At 50.6% G+C, this 22,505-nt stretch overlaps 2 protein-coding genes across 3 annotated transcripts; both read right to left on the bottom strand.

The window, feature by feature from the left end:
• Positions 1-1,465: 1,465 nt before the first annotated feature.
• LOC310750647 (myelin protein zero-like protein 3) lies at positions 1,466-9,678 on the bottom strand. Of its 2 annotated transcripts, none has more exons than XM_083589120.1 (6): positions 9,273-9,678; positions 7,875-8,044; positions 6,622-6,832; positions 5,076-5,241; positions 4,267-4,321; positions 1,466-2,806 (listed from the first exon to the last, which is right to left on the bottom strand). In XM_083589120.1, the coding sequence occupies exons 1-6, from the start codon at positions 9,322-9,324 to the stop codon at positions 2,780-2,782; spliced, it is 681 nt and encodes a 226-aa protein (XP_083445246.1). In that variant the 5' UTR covers positions 9,325-9,678; the 3' UTR covers positions 1,466-2,779. The 2 variants fall into 2 exon arrangements, with proteins under 2 accessions (XP_083445246.1, XP_083445247.1); XM_083589121.1 differs by having other exon boundaries at positions 7,875-8,041; positions 9,273-9,613.
• MPZL2 (myelin protein zero like 2) lies at positions 9,670-20,593 on the bottom strand. The gene is made up of 6 exons (XM_083589136.1): positions 20,421-20,593; positions 17,132-17,298; positions 15,845-16,055; positions 15,410-15,554; positions 13,944-14,009; positions 9,670-11,145 (listed from the first exon to the last, which is right to left on the bottom strand). Exons 1-5 carry the CDS (start codon positions 20,476-20,478, stop codon positions 13,952-13,954), a joined length of 639 nt encoding a protein of 212 aa, XP_083445262.1. The 5' UTR covers positions 20,479-20,593; the 3' UTR covers positions 9,670-11,145; positions 13,944-13,951.
• Positions 20,594-22,505: the final 1,912 nt, after the last annotated feature.

Here is a 22,505-nt window from a genome sequence, read left to right as displayed (position 1 = left end):
CCTCTTGGTTCCTATAAGAGACTTCTTTCAAGCCTAACAGATGCACCGGGGAGCATTTTGGGGAGGGAGGGGGTGTAGTTGGGGAAAGTGTTAACCCTCCCATGCCTTGCAACCCCCCTTCCCCCAATTGAAAGCAATGCCCTGTTACTGGAATTGGTAGAGCCTGTATGCGTATGTGTGCATTTTATGGGCGCATGTATTGTAAGGTTACCAGTTTTTTTCAATGAATCCAGGGACACTTTAAATAAATACTACACGTTCGGGGCGTTGATGCCTCAGCGATGGCGGTGGCAGATGGCTGCCGCCTTGACCTCAACCGCCACGTTTCCCCTTCCTCCAAAGCTTCTATTTTCTTTCTCCATGAGCCTGGGCAGTCTGAGTTGTTGGTTCTTCAGTGGTGGTGGTGGGGAAGTGGTGCAGGGTGGGTCAGGCATGGAAGGCAGAGGAGGGCCGAGAGAGGTGGCGGCGGCGAGGTTCGGGCAGCACGATGCCTCCCTTCCCATCAGAGCAGCCCCAATCCCATTCCTACTTGCGTGCAAGCAGGAGGGGGCGGGGATCCCTCATCTCGGAAGGGAGGCTTCCCGTTGCCTAACTGAGTGATGCCTACCCCCTCCTGCTTGCACGCAAGCCGATAGGCAACTTGAAGCCTCCCTTCACAGCTGAGAGATCCCCGTCCCGCTCCTGCTTGCACGCAAGTAGGAGTTGGGATGCTGCTCTGATAGGCTCCCTTCACAGCTTAGTTGCTGGGGTCAGGGAAGGTAGAGGCAGCCTGGAAGCTGCATCTTAGCGCCCCTGCACCACCATCATATGGGGACTTCCAAGCAGCTCCTGAAACCAGCCAGAGCCAACTGCTCCAGGCTGCTGAGACTGCCACTGCTGCGTTTCCCGGGGACATAAGATGAAATCCGGGGACATTCCGGGGATGGAATTTGTCCAGGGACTTATTTGCAAATCCAAGGACTGTCCCCAGGAAACAGGGACGTCTGGTAACCCTAATGTATGGGCTGCAGCTCAGTGGTGGAACCTCTGTTTGCTTGCAGAAGGTCCTAAGAAGAGCCTGCTGGATCGGGCCAAAGAGGTCCTGTGTTATCCAGGATCTTGTTCTCCCAGAGGACACCCACATGCCTCTTATGGGAAGCCAGCAAGCAGGACCCGAATGCAATCGCATTCCCCACTTCTGATTCCCAGCAAATGGTAATCAGAAGTCTACTGCCTCTGTGAGAGGTGTGCTCTCAAGTTCAATTCCTTGTAGCACCAGGGAGAAAATTTAGCAGCTGCCAATCAGCATAGACATTACTGTGTGATTGATTGATTGATTGATTGATTGATTGATGCATGCATGCATGCATGCATGCATGCATGCATGGCTAGCTTTGGCCCTGCCCACTTTGGGCAAAGCCCTTTTCTTTCAACAGCTTGCCTGCCGCCCACTCCTGGCCAGAACAAAAAAGACCATTAGACGAGGTTGGTAAAAGATGTTTATTGGCTACAGGAGAGATGGGAATCCTCCTCCCCCAGCCCCTATCCACAGAAAGGCCCCACTGAGGAATGAATGTCTGTGGAAGAGGAGGAGACAATGCACATATTGGCATCTGCACACACACAAGCAGCAATTCTGGAGAGGAAAGTCAGGCTGACAAAGAGGAAATTCTTCTGTAAGTAAATGCGGAACAGTCCTCTAGAGCAGGGGCTCCCAACCGGTGGCCCACAGTCCCCAGTGAGGCAGTGTAACCCATCCAGAGGGTCCATGGCACCATTCACGTGCCATAGAGATAACAACATTTTCAAAAGTAGGGGGTCCACGGTACTTAGCTAATTGGGAACCACTGCTCTAGAGTCTTGTCCCAGGGCTTCCCAAATGCTTGTGCCTTTGGGGGACATCCTGAGGTGTGCATAGATCTCCAAATGAAGGCTTTTCTTACATTTTAGCTCCAAGATGCCTGAACCTAGGAACACAATACCAGCCCCAGGTTCCCCAGCACAAGGCCAGCTTCATTACAAGGAAGCCCAGTCCCCCCACCATTACCTGCTCTGGTTCCACTGCCTACGGCCAGCTTGGCTTTGAACCAGCAGCCAAGGGCAGCAGCCAAAGGAGAAGATCACACAGTGGCCCTTCTCTCTCCCTGGAAAGAAAAGCACAGTGAACCTCTCTGGTACCTTGAGCCATGGAATACCTGCCTAACTCTCTGCAAGCCACTGCAGGCACTAACATTTGCCTGCTTCAGATATAGCCCAGCCCTTTCTCCACTTCTCCATGTCAGTGGTAACTGGCCACCAGACACAAGGTGCCCACACCATTTCCAAGCATTTTGTTATTGCTGTTGTTGTTGTTGCTGCTGCTGCTGCTGTGGGAGTAGGAAATAGATGGGAGGTTTGTGCAAAAATATGGCAAGGAGGAGGAGGAGGACCAAGTAATACCTTCATGAGTCAAGTGCTAAAGGGTGGCTGAGTTCAACGCAGTGTGTGGAGAAGCAGCAGCTCAAGAGTGTCAATCAGCACAGGTCATCTTACCCAGAACCCAACAGTCCAAACAGACAGCTGTAATCCTCACAGGCTGGATTCTCCATCCAGAGAAACAGGGCAAGAGCCACACCAACCAATGAGAAGCTGTAACATCTTGATGCTCCCCAACATGAGGTAGAACCTGATCTCACACACACCATCAGAGCCCTCCTGACACCATGAAGTCCAGCGCCAAAGTTCCATTCACTGAAGAATCACTGGGATGTATCCTGCTGGCCTTCAGATGACATTCAGAAAAAATACCTTTGTCCTCAAGTCAGTAAGGATCCTCATCATCTGAATCCTGAACAGAATGCAAGAAGAAAAGGTCAAGCAACAGAGCCAACAAGACACCCCCCCCCCCAAATGCCTCACCTGGCAGAAATTTACTGCTGGAGAAACGAGTTGGAGGATTTTGTGCTAAGCAACTCACTGAACCCAGGTCTGCAAGGAAGCTCAGTTAGATTCCGCCCCCTCTTCTCTCTCTCACACACACACACACAGGCCCAGCATGCCAGAGTGTACACCCTGGTCTTCTTCAGAAACCTCCATATGAGGAGGAGACCACTGTGGGAAATGGACTGAGACACAAAGCTAGATTCATGGACAACTGTGCCAGACTCTTAGACCAGGGCACACACTTGCAATGCCACTTCCTTGTGTAACCAACGGGATCCTTCAACTCAGTCTTATTTCGTACTCTTGCTGACAACCTCCTTGCATACTCTGGCTAGACACCAGCACAGAGACGCTAAAATCCTCAGCAGCCCAGGCCCACGAGCCTGAAGCCTGCATGTGCACTTGTGGATTTCACAACATTATCACATAGTAAAACCTCCACATGCCAACCACACAAACATTCATGTTCAGAAACAAAAGGGACAGTCAACTCTCCCACCCATCCAATGTTTGGTCTTTGCTTCATTGGCAAACAGGGCTGGCCCAAAAAGACATTTTGCTACCTGTGGTGGAACAGTAAGTGTCTCCTCCCCCAGGTCAAGGTACATAGAGCAAGTCATTTTGGCACCTGAATGAGAAAAACCTGAAAGGGCCTCTCTATGAGACTAAAAATACAATAATGGATTAAATCGCTGGCCATTTGTTGCCCTTTCACAAGACCCTAAACCAGGGTTTCCCAAACCTGGGTCTCCAGCAGTTTTTAGACTACAACTCCCATCATCCCAGTGGTCAGGGATGATAGGAAATGTAGTCCAAAAACAGCTGAAGAACCAAGTTTGGTTTCATTTGCCTCAGCCAGCTGCTTCACTCAAGCCTAATGGTAGGACCAGCCCTATGAAAGGGTGGGAGAGTACTTCAGATGAAGCTGTAGAATACCCCCATCCTGGACGCCAGCTGCAACAGGAAATGGTGCTCACTTAACTCTCCTATTCCCCTTGCAGCCCCTGCCCGAAATGGTGTACCTGCTAGCAATGGCAGGAGGGAAAGAGGGAGGTTCTCCAGGGCCAGATGACTAGCATGCCTCCACCCTGCCTCTCATGACTGAAGGGCAAATGGAAACAATGGGTGGTATCTGCAGGTGGGTTTGTTCCTATGCCCCCCAACCCACTCCCCCAGGCCAGCCCTGTTCACAAACGGCTCCACCCTTCTGACACCTACAGCGGCAAAGGTAGGAGACTTCAATCTTGGCCTCTGGATTGGGTCAGGCATGAATGGGAATTTGATGGCAGGCCCAAGACGCTTTGCCCTCCCTGCTATCTTGCCAGCGTCAAACTGGCTGTGTGTAAGAATGGCACTTTTGCTTACCAGACATCGCAGACACCAGGCAGCCAGCCTCTCCTTGCACTTAGGTCGCTCAGGTCTACAGGAAGAGCACAGAGGTGAGTCCAGCATGTGTCTCCTTTGCCTGCCTGGCACCCGCCCCCCTCAAAACCCCCAGGGCAGCCAGTTGCACACCTGTGCCAGTCAGCTTGCTCTACCTCTGCCCATCCCCTCCAAAAGAAACCCAGTTATCCTGACAAGCAGCTCCTCACCGGAGAGGCTTGACCAGACTTGCCCTACCCTGCCGCCTGCATCTGCCGCAAAGCTTCCATGGGGTTGCTGTTCACAGAATTGTGGAGTTGGAAGGGACCCCCCAAAGCCATCTAGTCCAACCCCCTGCAATGCAGGAATCACAGCTAAAGAATCCCTGGCAGGAGGCCACCCAACCTCCAATGAAGGCTCGTCCACCACCACCTGCTCCTCAGGTGGACCAACAGCCGCAGACCACCAAGCTCCCAAGATTTATGCAGAAGCTGGCAGTAGGCGGAACATGCCTTTGAGGCACCAGGTGGAGTGGAGTGTCAACCATCAAAACACCTGCTGATGCCCTATGGAGGGTTCACAGTCTGAATCAGCTGCTCCACAATAACCACATATTCTGCTCATTATATTCCCCTTGGTCTGAGAACATGGGCATGGTGAGGGTTGTATGGGGTGGTGTCATTAATCTCCATTAAGTGACCTTGAGTACAAGCCCTGGGAGCCCAACAAGAACTCTCAGGGCAGCCCTCCCCTCCTCAAACGCTACTTCTCTCTGCTTCTCCCTGGTTAAGCACAGAACACAAAGTGCTCACTCTTCAGAGACTTCAATGGAGGACTTCTTGTAGCTGCACTTCTTCTTGCTCTTCAGCACCCCAAGCTTCTTGCCCATTCGAACCAGGAGCAAGGCCACCACAATGGCTGAGGGTAGGAAGACCAGGATGGAGAGAAGCCCTGCTGACGTCAGCTGGAAGGAGGCCCCTGGAGAAAGAGGCAGGAATCAGGCCACAGGCACACCAGAAGGGCAGGCTGGGCCTCTGGGGAACAGAGGTTCCAAGGGGAACACCCAAGATCAAACCACAACTGAGTTTCCAACCCATGTGAGAAAAGAAGGCAAAATGCTGAATTAAGGAGGCATCACAGCCAGTCCCCAGAACAGAAGACGGGAGGTAAGCACATACCATGCTAATCCCTGGCCAATGCACAAATGCTAACTGAGTCTTCCCATCAGGGTTTGAATTTTTCAGCAGAAACATGGTGAAACATGAAAGCTTAACTAGGGATTTCCGCAGCAGACTCAGTTTTGTGACTGGAACAAATCCATTAGCTTATTAAAGCTTAATAGTATTATGGAATTTAAGTAAAAGAAAGTAACTTATAGAAAATAAAGCAAATTGCTTACGATAAAAAATTAAAGCAGGAATACAATATAAACTGAATAAACTTATGAATGTTTTATACAGTGGACCCTCTGGATATGAATTTAATTCATTCCAGGGGTCCATGCGCATCCCGAAAATTTTGTAAGCAGAGGCACAGCTTCTGCGCACACACAAGGCGCACGGAGCACTTCTGCGCATGCGTGCGCAGCGAAACTTCCAGGTTTGCCACGTTCACAACCCAAAAGTTATGTTATCTGAAGGTAACGTAACCCGAGGGTCCACTGTAATTAGCATGAACTAATTGCAAGTACCAATCGTAGAACTGAGAAAGCAATCAGAGAAACACAGACTCTGAACTTCTATACGTCATTAAAGTTCTTTGTTTTAGGTATGTTGCTTTTGCCTTGAGTTATTTGTTTCTCGGTCACATCAGGCCATTCTTCTTCAGCAATGGGCACTTGACACCAGTCCAAATAAAACTGAGGCGGCAGTCTATGTCCTTAGCCATGGTTCTACATTAAAATAAGAACGACTCAAAATAAACTTTTGGTTCTGTAGGCCTAGCAGGCTTTGCAATCTCCAAAAGGGGGAAAGGGAAGAGACACCCCAAGGAACTTGCCTCTCACCATGGCAAAAAACAGGTCCTACTTGCAGGCTCACACAGATACAGTGAGTGAGCCCCACCCCTTCTCTTTGCACTTTGTACTCGCCAGCCTCTGGGGACTAAGGCAGGAAGTGAGCAGATCTGACACTCAACCCAGCAGCCCCCAGGGTAGAATGAGGGCCTGTCTTACCATTCTCCTGAAACAGTGCATGCTAGAAAATGCAACTGATGGAGGATGGCAGGGAGGAGATGGTACTAAGAGGCTGGGATTTTCAAGAAACAGCAACAAGGTTTTAATGCTCTTGACAGGAAAGGCTTGGGAGAGGCGGAGAGGCAGAACCACCATGGCCACAGGGACTAGAAACATTGCTTTACCTCTCTGAGTGACAGTCAGCATAGTCTGGGGGATGTTATGCTGCACGTCCGGGGGGTTTTTCACAGCGCAGGTGAACGTCCCATTGTCATCCATCGTTGGGTTGTTGATCCTAATGGAAGCATCCTGCTTGGCCACGTTTCCAACCCAGGATACCCGGTCACGGAAGGTGCCTGTCTTAGCTGGATAGGCATCTGACTGGTAGTGGAAGATCTAGAGGAGTTTAGAGATGGTGAACACCGACAGCCGCATGGATGCTACTAGCCCAGAGGTGGAAAAAAGACAAAGTCCCTACCAGAGAAGAATGGCAAGCTAAGCTGTTGGGCTATGCCGAAATGGCAAAACTGACCGGAAAGCTCAGGAACCAAGAAGACCAAAACTTTAATAAAAAATGGGGGGAAAATATAATTTGTCTGGGAGACCACTGTAAGCAGATCAAAACATTAGCAGGATTGCAATAACACTTGTAATGTAGCAGATACTATGGACAAAATGGAGTGATATAGAAAATTTATAATAATAATAATAATAATAATAATAATAATAATAATAATAATTAATAAATTTATTTATACCCCTTCCACTCTGGGCGCCTTCCAGCCAAATATTAAAATACCGTAGTCTGTTAAACATTAAAAGCTTCCCTAAAGAGAGCTGCCTTCATATGTCTTCTATAAGTCTGGTAGTTGTTCTTCTCTTTGACATCTGGTGGGAGGGCATTCCACAGGACGGGTGCCACTACCGAGAAGGCCCTCTGCCTGGTTCCCTGTAACTGCCTGGTTCCCTGGATTATGGAACAACATGCATTCGAAAAGGCTGACAATTGGACCCATGGAGGGGAAGGTGGGAAGTCCAGAGATTTGGAGAAGTCTCTAAATATCGATATGTATTTTGTATTGTTATAATTCCGCACTTGTAAAATCAAATAAAAATTATTATTTTTTGAAAAATATAGATATGGTGAGCATCACGTCCCATGACAGCCAAGAGCCAATGGGTCAAGGCCTTTCATGAGCCAATCTCACTGCAGCAACATTCCAGCAAGGTAGGCTCATGCTTCTGCAGGAAGGATGATGATCTCAGGGATACTGAAAGCCATTTGATTGGCACCCCCAGAGCAGCAAGACAAAGGCTCTGCTGCACACCTGCCACCATATACACCTTATGCACTAGTGGCACCCACCACAGCAGAAGTGGCAAGCAGGTGTGCCACTCTACCAAGAGCCAGCAGGCAGACAGTGAAAGCACCACTCACCGGCTCCAAACTGCCCCCTGCAAGAGGTCGGTATGTCCAGTCGATGGTGAGCTTCTCTGTGACTGGGAAGGAGGACTTGAACCAGCACTTCAAGATCACGGCCTCACCCACAAAGGCCTGGACGTCTGAGTCAGCCTGGATCTCCAGGGAGTGGACTCTGGCAAAGGCTGCTGCAAAATATAACAGCAAGAGATGGGTTAGTCACCTGAGCAGAGGTGTTCACAGGAAGAGTTCCTGCTGCTCCTCTTCCACCAGACCCACTTTGCAGGAAGTGCTTAGCTCAGCAAAGGAACCACCCAGGCCAGGCAGAGATCAGGAACTCCACAGAACCAGCCACAAAGGACTCCTAAAAACAGCACCTTCTGGTGCTCTGCAGCCTCCAGACATAGCAACTACCAGCAGGTGGCGAGAAGAGGGGGTGAGAAGGGGCCCCATCATTAGACAAAAGGAAGAAACTGCCTTGGGTGGATGACAAGGGGGAGCAGTAGCAATGTCTTGGAAGGATGGTGCTGTGCCCCCCATGGTCTCCACCCCCCACAAGATAGGTTGCTGTGCTCTGGAAGCAGAGGTTATCCTTTGCCTATGGCAGCACAGTCTAACACCAGCCCCAGAGGCAGGGACCAAAACATTTAGTCTGGGGTGGGGAGGATTGGTGTGGGTTCCATTAGAAGTGCCAGTCTCAGTGCTTTATAGACTCCACCTCAGAGGGAAATTCCCATTTTCTTTCTTGTTGGGACATATTTTTTATTTTTTACTGTATCCAATGCTGCAAATCTAATTTTATTCAATGGGTCACTCGTTTCAATGGGTCTACTCGGAGTAAGAAAAGCACTCAATACAACCCATCAGTGATTCTTTCAGCCTACGACAACAACTTCTGGGCATTTGTTTGGCTTTCCCCCCTGTTCAGCACACTTCGAGGCCCTGGGCCAGCTGCTCTCTTGACAACAACCCCGCAAGGTAGCTCAGTCTCGCGGTCCACCATCCCTACAGGAGCCGGGAGGGCCGAGCCCCGTCGCCTCGCTCCGCCACTTGGCGGAGTCGCGTCTCCCGGGTAGAAAATTCCCTTAGCCGGGCTGGCCGTGCACCTCTTCCCCGGGCAGCAGGCAAAGGGGCACGAGGCTTCTGGCCCCGATTCGCTCCCGGTTGGAATCCACGAAGGGAGCCCTCGCCGCACCCCAATGTCTCTCTTGACCCCGAACCGCCGACAGGCAGGCAGCCAGCTGGACCCCGAGTCGACTTGCTCCGGAGGAGACCTGGCTGCGCTCCTCGCTGTTTGGCACCAGGCCCGGGCGGCTGTTCTCGGTCGGGTCGGCCTCAGGACCAGAGCCAAGCCCGAGATCCAGGACAGCGCTAGGGAAGGGAAGGGCCCCGCTCCCGCCTCCGCCCCTCACTCACCCCACAGAAGCAGGAGGATCCCACCGCCAGGCTTCTTTCGCGAGAGCCCCATTTTCCTCGCCACTTCCTCGGACGACACCTGTCCGCCCAGGTGAGGCCGGAAAGGGAGGGGAGAGGCTCAAAATGGCCGCCCAGAGACACTCCCTGCCCAGCAGCCGGCACTCTGCACATGCTCAGAGGCGCCGAAAAGACGCCAGTCGCGACTGAGTCATCCAAGCGCTCTGCGGCGTCACCGGTTCCACAAGCAGGATACGGAGCAGTGATATTGCCGCCGACGCCAGGCCACCTCTCTCTCTAGGGCGCTGCCGGGCCGCGTTGCCTCTGCTGAGACCTCGCCGCGGCAGGCCGATTTCCCCACGAGAAGCCCGGGAAAAAAATTTACAAGGCAGGCTGAAAGTTCGCTTGACTTCCAAAGGTCTACGGTTTTTATTGTGAAATACAACTTATTTACATACGATTGCGTAACCAGACTCCTACGGACAACTAAACTTCAGGGCCGGGCTGGCAAAGGACAAACCCGCGCCCCCAAGGTGCCCCCTCCCCCGACCACTTTCCATATCCAGAAGCGGGCCGGGCCCGCTTGGCAGTTGACTCGGGGGCCCAGGACGACCCCCTGCTCCCCTGCAAGGCAGGCTGGCGGGGGAAGGAGCATGTCCTCTAGCAGAGGAGGAAGGGGCTCTACAGATGTGACCTCGCCCCCTCCCCAAATAGGGGGGCAAGCAGAGGCTGAACTGGCCTGGTTTGGAGCGCTGAAAGGCAGTTTCTGAGCAATAAATATACAGCGCAGAGAGAGGTTGACGGAGGCGTCCTGAAAAGCCTGAAAGCTGCTGAATTGCAAATGGCCCTGGGTGCAAGTTCTGCGGGAGGAGGGGTTTGTCGCAGCATTCGGACAAGTCCGCTTGCATCTCCAGATACCACAGCGGCTGAAGAAATCCAGGAGGAGGAGAAGGAGGAGGAGGAGGAGGAGGAGGAGGAGGAGGAGGAGGAGGAGGAGTAGGAGGAAGAGAATCCTGGCTTGCGCATGGGGAGCAGTGAGCGCAAGGAAAGGAATGGTGATGGCTCACCGTGAAGAAACAGAAACCCAGACGCCCCACCCATCATCAGCTTCTTTCTTCCTGGGATCAAAATGTTCACCAACCCTACAGATATTGGAGCTACTGTGGATACTGAACTGCTGGTTATAGGATGATTGGAGCACTGTGGGCTGTGACTCTGAGCAACACCTCAGCTGGCAGAGCAGGAGAATCTCATGGTTGTGGGTTTGAGCCCCACCTTGGGCAAAAAGATTCCTGCATTGCAAGGGGTTGCACTGATGGTCCTTTTCAACTCTATGTTTCTGTTCTCCGTTTAACAGCAAATTTAGCTGTGTAGGGGTAGGGAGGGCTTCAATGGGTACAAATAATAATTTATTATTATTATCCTTTAAGCCTCAGGAGTCTAGCCAGGCTGAGCTCCCCAGAAACTTAGAAAGCTGGACTGTATTTGTGCAAGAGTGGCGTAGTCCTAGTTGAGAAAAAGGCTGTGTGTTAGAGTCTTTGCCTTCTCTGACAGTTGTACATGGAGGGCCCCCCCCTTTCAGTAGTTTGCTTGGAATAATTCCCCACAGATATGCACCAGGCCAGGGCAGGGGACCCACCTATGACCCCCCACACACACACTATAGCATCACTAGGAACTGCCAAACTCTTCTATAGGCCAAGCCTTAAAGTCTTTCCACCAAGAGCTGCAGCCTCAGAGGGCTTTTGAAGATAACAGTGATGATGCACTTCTCTAAGGCAAGGGAATCAGGGACAGCTGTCTTGTGGCATCCGCCACCTCTGATCCAGAACTCTGAAGAACCAGCCTCCAGCTCCTATGGTTGTGGGCAGTAGACCTGTGAGGAGAACAGACAGGTAGACAGGTTACTCTTAGGCTTCGCCCCTGAGCCTGAGGGCAATACTGAAAGGGTGATGGGTTAAACCTAGGCCAGCAAGGGCAACACTGCAGGGGTGTGCCAACAAGTTGCAAAAAAAGGTTTCAATTCCTCTTTCCACAAGGTGTGTGACAACGTTCTCAGCTCCCTCCAATTTTATTTTATTTTATTCATTTAAAGTACAGTGGTACCTCGGGTTACATACGCTTCAGGTTACTGATGCTTCAGGTTACAGACTCCGCTAACCCAGAAATAGTACCTCAGGTTAAGAACTTTGCTTCAGGATGAGAACAGAAATCGTGCGGTGGCGGTGCGGCAGCAGCAGGAGGCCCCATTAGCTAAAGTGGTGCTTCAGGTTAAGAACAGTTTCAGGTTAAGAACGGACCTCCAGAACAAATTAAGTACTTAACCCGAGGTACCACTGTATTTAGATCTTGCCATTCAGCCCCCCAAAAAATGCTACCTGAATTGTTTTCAATAATCAGTAATAAAATAGTCCCTACCCTCACTCAGGTTTAGAATAAAAATGGCACAACACTAAAGGAAAAGAGGAGTGGAGGAAAAAGGAAAAAGCCAAACTCAAGCGCTAGATCTTATTTAAAAGCTCCTATAAGTGCTCTTTCTTGCAGGGATAGGGGAACACAGGAAGCTGCCTTATAGAGAGTTTTGCAAAGTTTTTTGCAGATAAAATCGCTCAGATTCGGGAAGAAGTAGACTCCACCGTGGGAGCAGGGCCGGGGCGGGAGAGTGCTAGAGTTCTGTCTAGTCAAGTTGAGTGGGATCAATTCCAATCTGTTACCTCCGAGGATGTGGACAGGCTGCTTGGACGAGTGAAACCAACCACCTGTCTCTTGGATCCTTGCCCATCCTGGCTTATAAAAGCTAGCCGGGAAGGACTGGGCGATGGGCTTCGTGGGGTGGTGAATGCTTCCCTCCGTGAGGGAGCCTTCCCAGACCCGCTGAAAGAGGCGGTTATTAAACCGCTTCTTAAAAAACCATCTTTAGATGCGGCCACGATGGCCAACTATCGCCCAGTCTCAAATCTTCCATTCTTGGGCAAGGTGATTGAGCGAGCGGTTGCCGAACAACTCCAGGCACGCCTGGAAGAAGCGGACCATTTGGATCCCTTCCAGTCGGGATTCAGGCCTCATCATGGGACTGAAACTGCCTTGGTCGCACTGGTTGATGATCTCCGGCGGGCTAGGGACAAAGGTGAGAGCTGTTTCCTAGTTCTGCTGGATCTCTCAGCGGCGTTTGATACCATCGACCATAACATCCTTCTGGACCGTCTTCAGGGGCTGGGAGCTGGAGGCACTGTCATACAGTGGTTCCGCTCCTTCCTCCTGGGCCGTGTTCAGAAAGTGGTGGTGGGGGATGAGTGTTCAGACCCCTGGGCTCTCACTTGTGGGGTGCCTCAGGGTTCTGTCCTCTCCCCCATGCTTTTCAACATTTACATGCAGCCGCTGGGAGAGATCATCAGGAGGTTTGGGCTGGGTGTTCATCAGTATGCGGATGATACCCAGCTCTACCTCTCTTTTAAATCAGAACCAGTGAGGGCGGTGAAGGTCCTGTGTGAGTGTCTGGAAGCGGTTGGAGGATGGATGGCGGCTAACAGATTGAGGTTGAATCCTGACAAGACAGAAGTACTGTTTTTGGGGGACAGGAGGCGGGCAGGTGTGGAGGATTCCCTGGTCCTGAATGGGGTAACTGTGCCCCTGAAGGACCAGGTGCGCAGCCTGGGAGTCATTTTGGACTCACAGCTGTCCATGGAGGCACAGGTCAAATCTGTGTCCAGGGCAGCTGTTTACCAGCTCCATCTGGTACGTAGGCTGAGACCCTATCTGCCTGCAGACTGTCTCGCCAGAGTGGTGCATGCTCTGGTTATCTCCCGCTTGGACTACTGCAATGCACTCTACGTGGGGCTACCTTTGAAGGTGACTCGGAAACTACAACTAATCCAGAATGCGGCAGCTAGACTGGTGACTGGGGGCGGCCGCCGAGACCATATAACACCGGTCTTGAAAGACCTACATTGGCTCCCAGTACGTTTCCGAGCACAATTCAAAGTGTTGGTGCTGACCTTTAAAGCCCTAAACGGCCTCGGTCCAGTATACCTGAAGGAGCGTCTCCACCCCCATCATTCTGCCCGGACGCTGAGGTCCAGCGCCGAGGGCCTTCTGGCGGTTCCCTCATTGCGAGAAGCAAAGCTACAGGGAACCAGGCAGAGGGCCTTCTCGGTAGTGGCACCCGCCCTGTGGAACGCCCTTCCAGCAGATGTCAAAGCGATAAACAACTACGTGACATTCAGAAGACATCTTAAGGCAGCCCTGTTCAGGGAAGTTTTTAACGTGTGATATTTTATTGTATTTTTGGTTTTTATGGAAGCCGCCCAGAGTGGCTGGGGAGGCCCAGCCAGATGGGCGGGGTATAAATAATAAATTATTATTATTATTATTATTATCAGAGCATTGGGCCCATCTAGGTCAATACGGCTTGCACTGGCTAGTTGCAGCTCTCCAGGGGTTCAGACAAGGGGTCTTTTTCGAGTCCCACCAGGAAGTAGTGCTAGGGATTGAACTGGGACCTTCTGCTTGCAAAACAGGTGTTCTGCTATTGAGCTGTGGCCCTTTCCCCAAACATTTGGAACGGCTAGATGGAGACGCCTTCCACTGGGCTTCTGTTGAACCACCTCGGACTCTACCCCCCACCTGGTGACAGAAATGCCTTCTGGAGAAAAGGGCAAGGCCAGAGGTACCTACCGGGCACATTAGGCTCCCTCTTCCAGCAGGTGCTTCTCCGTCTCTTTCAAATTCTCCTTCTCTGGCCTGTTATCAAATGCAACAAAGGCAGTAGTTAGGAAGCCAGCCAAGTTCTCTGGCCTTGGGGTCAGGGAGGGAAAAAGAGGCTGTTGTGTAAAATGAAAGGCGGGAGTCCCTCCTGGATTTGGGAGGCAGTGAGGAGCAGCAGGAGGTCCAACCCCAACCTAGAAGCTAGTGAAGCTCAGCTGTCCTGGGTCCTGCCAAAGTCACTGTCACTCGGTGCTCACTGTGTAGGTCACAAGCCTGTGCTAGTAACACAGCAAATGTGCCCCACTGGCAGGCAGTTGTGGAGCAACTCAGTTCAGTTTCTGGCCAGACTTTTCCTCCACTTCGACACAAAGCCATCAAAATGTTTTGCAATGAATTTCCTTCACCTTGTATACGTAGCAAAAGAACGAGATAGCAGAATGGCCTGCACCACACTGAAAACTGTATCTGCAGGGTGTGGGTCCCAACTTTGAATGGCCCTACAATGAAAACTGCTTGCGATGGGAAACTAGCACAGCTGGGAGTGGAGTGGAGTAGAACTTTTCTCCCCAAGTGGGCTAAACTTCCATTGGCAGGGATGATAAGCTGTATAAATATGTTTTATAATAGATAAATAAAACATATTTATACAGCTTATCATCCTTTTGGGACTTCGGGTGGTATGCAATCAATAATCATTTCAACCACAAAGCAATAAACACAGTTCATAAAACTAATTTACAGCAAACACTTTTGCCTGGGGCTGAAAAGATTTCAGTGTTGGCACCAGGCGAGCCTCTCTTGGGAGGATGTTCCCCCGCTGGGAAGCCACCACTGAAAAAGCCTTTTCTTTCATTGTTGAGTACCAAATACAGGAGACACCTGAGTGAAGGTTTTGGCTGAAGACCTCAAGACACAGGCAGACCAATCCCCCTTCAGGAGTTTGGATCCTAAGAACTTTAGGAGGAGTTTTAAAATGCAGTCTGTTTAGAAGTGATAAATATCAGCTGGATGCTTCCATGGTCTCCCACCTCAGGCCCACATCATTCTGCCACATGTGTAGAGACTCAGCCTTTTTCATTTTAACTTCCCTGGTTCACCAGAGCCTGTCAACAACCTGGCCCACTGACACTCGCCTGTAACCCATTAAAGCTTCATGGGATCCAGGCAAGTGAATTCTGGCACTCCTGGTTCCTTGTTGAGGCCATTACTTACTGATCCCGGCCCCAAACTATCCCTTGCTCTGTCTCTCAAGGCTGTGTGGTCGTCGTCTTCATCTTTTTTTGAAGAGAGTGATTTACCTGTATCAGTGAACAGTTGGTGTCCATTTTCTGTGACAGCCAAGAGACCAGTTGTGGTTCCCACAAGGCCAGGCAAATTGCCTCTAGCCAGCTTCCACACACACACACACACACACACACACACACACACACACTTACAGTTCTGTCTCCTCCACCTCTGACTCCGTATCTCCATGCCTTCTCTTCCGGTAGCGGCAGATGACAACCACGACGACGATGACAATCATCAGAAAACAGACAGCGCCAATGATGAACGCTAGGATGTGGATCTCTGAGAAAGTCACTGTGCAGGGATGAAATGCATGTTGGGGGTGCAAGAGGGATATAGTGGCCCCTGTACCCAGTGGCGTAGCGTGGGGGGTGCAGGGGGGGCCGGCCGCACCGGGCGCAACATCTGGGGGTTAGGGTTAGGGGGCGCAAATCCACGGGTTAGGGGGCGCAAATTACTTGCCTTGCCCCGGGTGCTGACAACCCACGCTACGCCACTGCCTGTACCCCAGCAGCACTGGTGACTGAGCAGACCCTCTCCCCCCCCAGCAAACCCACCTGCACCCTCCCCCCGAAGTCACAAACCTTTCGTCACCACTCGTAGCTGGATCTCGCCAGTCGGACCGTCCACATCAGGTGGGTTCCTCACGTGGCACTGGAAGGTCCCGTTGTCACTGGGCTTGGTGTCCCAAAGGATAATGGAGCCATCGTTCTTGTGGATGTTGCCATCCCATGTGACTCTGCCTTTGAAGCGGCCTGATGTGGGCGGAAAAGGCTCCTCACTGTAGTAGAAAACCTAGGAAGTTGCAAGGAGAAGCCCAGCTATCATGCCTGCCACTGCTGGTATTAAATGACAGCCACTTTTCAGTGACCTCGGTCCTCTGTGGATAGCACCTCCCACTTCTGCAGGAGATTTTGAAACTGAAAAAGGCCTGGAGGAGGAGGAGGTTCTCTAAATGAATATACTCCCTGGGAATGGGTGAGATTGACTAGTCAGGCCTGGCCCGGCCGTGCAGCAGAGTGAAGCAACTTCCTTCAGGCAGCACCAAGAGTGGGAGAGGATTTGTGTCTGAGTGGGACAACAAGACTTTTGAAAGTGCAGGTCCTAGCTAGGGAGGGTGAACACCTTTTTACCTCTCTGCTCTAGGCAGCAAAATGCCTTGGGCCAGCCCTGCCAACAGTGGTGAACTGCCCTTGATTAAGCCAATCTCCAAAGAGGGATCTGAACCATCTTCCCATCAGGGACTGGTTTTTGTTGCATGGATGTCAGCTGCAGCTATTCAGAGCAGAGACATTATAATACAGTGGTACCTCAGGTTACATACGCTTCAGGTTACAGACTCTGCTAACCCAGAAATAGTACCACAGGTTAAGAACTTTGCTTCAGGATGAGAACAGAAATCGTGCTCCAGCGGCGCGGCAGCAGCAGGAGGCCCCCATTAGCTAAAGTGGTGCTTCAGGTTAAGAACAGTTTCAGGTTAAGAACGGACCTCCAGAATGAATAAAGTACTTAACCCAAGGTACCACTGTACAAGCCGTTTCAGGATCTGTAAACATTTGATCAGCAAGAGCCACTCACAAGTCCCGCTTTATTGGGCATGATTGGTCTCTGGAGCCTCATAGCCATGATACAAGGTGACACCCAATCCCCTTTGCTCCACGGGGGTACAGGGTGCTTATTCAGAACATATTGGACATGGGTATGGGCAGGTGGTGAGAGGATTGCAGTGACCGGACTGCAAAACTCCCAACTTCACAAGGAGGTATACCAGCTGCTCAGGATCCTCTAGAGGCCAAGCACCAAACTGGGGCCACAACCCTGGGGAAGAGCCCAGGTCACCTTCCACAAAAAGGCTGCAGAGATGAACTTACAAACTCAGATCTGCCAGGTTCCTCAGGCTGGAAGTGCCAGGACACTGTCAACTTTGACCCGACTGCGGAATAGCTGCGGAAGGTGCATTTCAAGCGCACTTCTGTCCCGTTCAGGACTTCCAGGGACTTAGGGGTGTAAATGTCCACAGCTGACACAGGCCAGAGCACTGGAGGGGAAAGAAGCATAGAAAATGAGCCCCTACAGGGGGGAGGCACGTGCACACACACACGAGTGTCAGCATTCCTTTTTTTTTTATATAAGATTTTTATTAAGATTTTTACATTACAGAAAATAAAAACAAACAGAAAAAGAAAAAAAAAGTCTTTCCATCACATTATTTTTCATTTACTTGTTTCTTGGACCTCCTCATACCTCTCTTTTTTGTATTCCAGTTCAATTTATTAGCTCAGCAATTTGTTTCCCTCTTTATTCTACCCAAATCTTTATTCTTAAATTATTGTGATCTTGAAATTTTACTTTTATAAACCCATTTTTTTTCATATTCTTTTAACCCATTACAGCTAGAAACCTCTTAATTTTAATCCAACATTATTCTAAAGTTCATTAATTTTACAATATCTCTGTAAATAATCTTTAAATTTCTTCTAATCTTCTTCCACTGACTCTTCCCCCTGATCTCGGATCCTGCCGGTCATTTCCGCCAATTCCATATAGTCCATCACCTTCATCTGCCATTCTTCCAAAGTGGGTAGATCTTGTGTCTTCCAATATTTTGCAATAAGTATTCTTGCTGCTGTTGTGGCATACATAAAGAAAGTTCTATCCTTCTTTAACACCGATTGGTCCACTATGCCCAGAAGAAAGGCCTCTGGTTTCTTCGAGAAGGTATATTTAAATACCTTTTTCAGTTCATTATATATCGTCTCCCAGAAAGCCTTAATCCTTGGGCACGTCCACCAAAGGTGAAAGAATGTGCCTTCATTTTCTTTACATTTCCAACATTTATTATCAGGCAAATGATAAATTTTCGCAAGCTTGACCGGGGTCATGTACCACCTATAAATCATTTTCATAATATTCTCTCTTAAGGCATTACATGCCGTGAATTTCATACCTGTGGTCCACAACTGTTCCCAGTCAGCAAACATTATGTCATGTCCAACATCTTGTGCCCATTTAATCATTGCAGATTTAACCGTTTCATCCTGTGTATTCCATTTTAACAGCAAGTTATACATTCTTGAAAGTATCTTAGTTTGAGCGTCAGCATTCCAGCTTAGCACCAATAATCCCCCCAGAGCCAAGAGAGAGGGTTGGTGATGCCCTGGCTAAACCCTCCTTGGATGATTTTCAGGCAGCCTGGGGTGCTTCAGGCAGCCTGGAAGGGGAGGGCTTCTCAACTGCCCTGAAAGATGGCTGGACTCAGTGCCCTGCCTGGCTTCAGCTCCTGAAGAAGCTGGGCTCCTGCTACACATTGTAAGCATGGGGGGAAACTTTGGTCTCTCCTACCTACAGCCGTCAGGCAGAAAAGGCTACCCCAAAATAAAATGAGTGTCTTCTTCCAGTGGAGCACCTACTCTTTGGAAACCCCTCCTGTACATAACAGACAGGCAGCATATTTACTGACTTTTTGGTGCCTAGGGAATAAGTTCCTTTTCCAAAAAGCCTTTTAAATGGAGATTTTCATCCCCGTTTTTATGTGTACTAGGTTGAGATTGTATCTATGATTTCATGGTTGTTATTTTTATTGTTAAGTCACATGGGGATGTTTTAAGGAAAGCAATTCATAAATTAAGTAAATAAAACTGAACAGTGGCTTTGGAGACTGGCTGCTCTAGAGTAAAGGATTCCCATGCCTAAAATCCCCAAAAGCTGGCTTGTTAGTCCCTGGGCTGCTAGCTGCCCATCTCTTTCTCCTGCTCACCCTGAGAAGCTCCTTAATTTCAATCTTCAGGGAAAGGGTCTCTGCCCTTACCCAGATGCCAAAGGCTGCAGCCTCTGTTTGGATGCTAAGGCACTCTGTATCTGCTTAGGGCACAGGTGAAAGGACACCTGGGAATCACCGCTCCCTTCCCATTGACCATGATGCAACAAAGGCAGGATATCGATGCACAAAATAAAACAGTAAAATAAATAAAGCAGCTCTCTTTTAGAAGTTGGGCAAAGCCAGTACTCATGGGTGGAAGGTGGCAAGGTCCCCAAAGTGGTCTCTCTGCTCTTGGGCAGCAGCTGGACCACCTGATCCATAAATCCCTAGGCTACCATCACCACCCTCGTCAGGTTGGAGGAAAAGCCAAGAACTGCCTCTGCAGAAGAAGGAAGAAACTTCTGCCAGGACCGTGGCTCTGCTTCTCCTCTAAGTGATTCATGGTAAAGTAACTCCTTATGATAGAGATGTTTGATTCCTACATCCGTCTTACAAAACACGTGAGTTTATTCTGTGTCCACAGCGAATGAACTCTGTGGCCGTGTGATGCAACAGGTAGAGCGCTGGGCTTGGGCATGCTAGGACACAGGCATTGCCAGGCTGGTCTTGCACAAAACGCGGCTGCCTTCTGGCCTCGGTTTCCGGCATGGAAAAGGGGAATGGCGCGGAAAGCAAAACAGTGAAAAAACAAAACCTGCCAAGTGTCTCCTCTTAAAAGTGCTGCATTAGGGAAAGGTGTGATGGTCTGTTTTCTCAAGGGAGGGAAGGAGGGTCTCCAGAGAAGCCAAGCCCTTGCGGGAGAGGAAACTGATCCCGCATTCCCGCATTGGCCTCCCTTTATCTCTCAGCGGAGCAGAGCACAAACATTCCTTCTTTTTGGCAGAGCCCTCCAGAGGGAGGGGAAGGTTGGCAGGAGAGGGAAAAATACACGCAGAATAAACAGGAGCTCAGGACAATATTTTCACCGCAGCCCCGTTTCAATCACACCAGGATAAACCGTCCACAATCAGCTGGAGTTTGACAGCTGGAGAAAAGCAGAGTTGAGGCCACATTGCGCAGGTACAGGCAGGCAATAGCAGCGCAGCTGGCCTGAACAGAATGAGACCACTACTGGCCATCCCCTCCTGGCCCTGGGCCCTCTGCTGGGCACCCCCACCTGGTCATTCCCATAGGAGGCCAAGGAAATGACAGTGGAGGGGAGTCTTTCTCTGTGCCTGGAAGACACCTCAAACCTGTTTGTCCAAGAGTGCCTGTGAGCTTCCCACTGTCCGCACAGCCCAGAAAGTGGCTGGCTTGCCGGCCTGCCTGCCAGCTTGCTTTGGAGCTCTTGCCCCTAAGAGCAGAGCCCAGGGCAGGGAGTGACAAGCAAAGGGAGAGAAGAGCAGGGCTGTAGTCCTTACCTAGCAGCAGGAAGCCCACCCAGCTGAGGCCAGGCAGCCCCTGGGAACGAGGTGCCATGTCCACACTCCACAGGCAGTGCCAGCCGCTGGGACGGTGGAGAGGAAGCGGACTGCTGCAGCAGAGTACAGCCACTCCTCTCAGGTGCCCTTCTGGCTCGGGACTAAACAAGGTGGAGCCAAGAGGGCTCTCTGCTTCTCCTCCTCCCCTCCCCTCTCCCTCCCACAGGCCAAACCAGGAAGCCTCTCCCAGTCTGGCTGCTGCTACAGCTGAGGCTGCCTCCACCCTGACTTCCCTGGGGCAGGCAGTAGTTTCCAGAGAGGAACTGGGGCTGCAGCTTGACTGCACGTAACACTCTTCAATGTGTAGGGCTGGTTGCGATTCGTCAGGGGAAGCCCTCTCCACATGCTCAGGAGCTCTCTCTTTCTGCTAACTTCAATTCTTCCATAGCTGAGCAGGGGGTGCTTAGCTCCAGCGACAGAGGGGGAGAAGGAGAGATTGCCATTCTCCCTTTTGGCATCTACCTGATGATCAGACCAGGAGCACCTCCTTAGGTTGTGGCAGAAGCAAAAGGCGAATGCTGGTGCTCTGTGTAAACGGCTTTGCAAAGTTCTCCACCCTGTTTGTGGTCAGAGGAACTGGGAGAACATAAGAGCCCAGCCGTGGGATCAAGGCAGCGGCCCATCCAGTCCAGCGTCCTGTTCTCACAGTGGCCAACCAGATGCCCATTATGGGAAGCCCACAAGCAGGACTTGAGTGCAGCAGCGCTTTCCTCTCCTGTGTTTTCCAGCAACTGGTATTCAGAGGCATGATGCCTCTGGCAGAGGATATACAAACTACCCGTCCTGGCTAGTAGCCATTGGTAGCCTTATCCTCCATGAATTTGTCTACTCCTCTTTTAAAGCCAGGGATGCAGGTGGTGCTGTGGGTTAAACCACAGAGCCTAGGACTTGCCAATCAGAAGATCGGCGGTTCGAATCCCCGCGACAGGGTGAGCTCACGTTGCTCGGTCCCTGCTCCTGCCAACCTAGCAGTTCAAAAGCACATCAAAGTGCTAGTAGATAAATAGGTACCGCTCCGGCGGGAAGGTAAACGGCGTTTCCATGCACTGCTCTCGTTCGCCAGAAGCGGCTTAGTCATGCTGGCCACATGACCTGGAAGCTGTACGCCGGCTCCCTCGGCCAATAAAGCGAGATGAGCGTCACAACCCCAGTCGGCCATGACTGGACCTAATGGTCAGGGGTCCCTTTACCTTTACCTTTTACCTTTTAAAGACACCTAGATTGGAGCCATCACTGCCTGCTGTGGGAGAGGATCCCATAATTTAACTATGCCCTGCATGAAGAAGTCCTTTATTTTTTCTGTCCTGAAGTTCTAATGTTATGAGATGGAGGGGGAGGGAATCTCTGACCACTTTCTCCATGCCATCCATAATTTCAACACATCTATCATGTTTCCTCTTACTCAGAGGAGTTACCCTTTCCCTGAATTTCTTCAGAGAGAAATGGCAGTGAAAGTTGCAGCATTCGGGACTTTTTAGTTTAATGTGCCCCAGATCAAACCTTGTTCCAGGGCGCAGGGATGGTGGAAAATATGTAAACGTTCTGAAAAGTGGCTTCCTTTTTTTTTTCTAAGGGTGTGAGGGGGAAAATAGATCTTGGGCAGTCACTCAGAAGAAAAATGTCTTCTGAGGAATTTCAGCTCAGCCCTAGTGAATACCTTACAACCTTAATGCTGCTGGGATAAGAATTTAAAATGATTTATTGCAAGTGATCAGTAAGAATAAGGATTTCAAGGAGCAACAGGGCAGATGCCAAAATGAAAGACAGAGGCAGGGAGATCTTTGCTGGTGGGGTGGGCAGAGACAAGAAGGAAGCCTTCACAATGACAAACTCTAAAGCCTGAGAAGCATGCATGTGCGTAGGGGGGGTGGGGGGGTTACAGGGTCTTTTCACACATGCTCAGAGGCTCTCTCTTCCGTTGATGAGAGGAGCCCTGCCTTGCAAGCTTGCAAGGTTCTGGAGCAGGCACCTATTGATGTCTTCTGCACCTTAGGTCAGGTCCAAATAACAGGTGACATGACCATG

The sequence above is a fragment of the Podarcis filfolensis genome (assembly GCF_964270895.1).
Source record: "Podarcis filfolensis genome assembly, chromosome: 15".
Classification (NCBI taxonomy): Eukaryota; Metazoa; Chordata; class Lepidosauria; order Squamata; family Lacertidae; genus Podarcis; species Podarcis filfolensis.
This window is presented reverse-complemented; position numbering and strand designations above follow the sequence as displayed.

Bases quoted from the DNA above. Each gene is read 5' to 3' on its own strand.
- MPZL2 (XM_083589136.1), bottom strand. From the start codon at position 20,478: ATGGCACCTCGTTCCCAGGGGCTGCCTGGCCTCAGCTGGGTGGGCTTC. The intron at 16,056-17,131 runs GTAAGTTCATCT...GCAACTTCCTAG, and splicing joins AACCTGGCAGATCTGAGTTT to GTTTTCTACTACAGTGAGGA. The intron at 15,555-15,844 runs GTTTGTGACTTC...ATCCCTGCACAG, and splicing joins GCTACGAGTGGTGACGAAAG to TGACTTTCTCAGAGATCCAC.
- LOC310750647 (XM_083589120.1), bottom strand. From the start codon at position 9,324: ATGGGGCTCTCGCGAAAGAAGCCTGGCGGTGGGATCCTCCTGCTTCTG. The intron at 6,833-7,874 runs GTGAGTGGTGCT...AAACTCCTCTAG, and splicing joins CAGGGGGCAGTTTGGAGCCG to ATCTTCCACTACCAGTCAGA. The intron at 4,322-5,075 runs GTGAGCACTTTG...CTCTTCCTGTAG, and splicing joins TCCATTGAAGTCTCTGAAGA to ACCTGAGCGACCTAAGTGCA.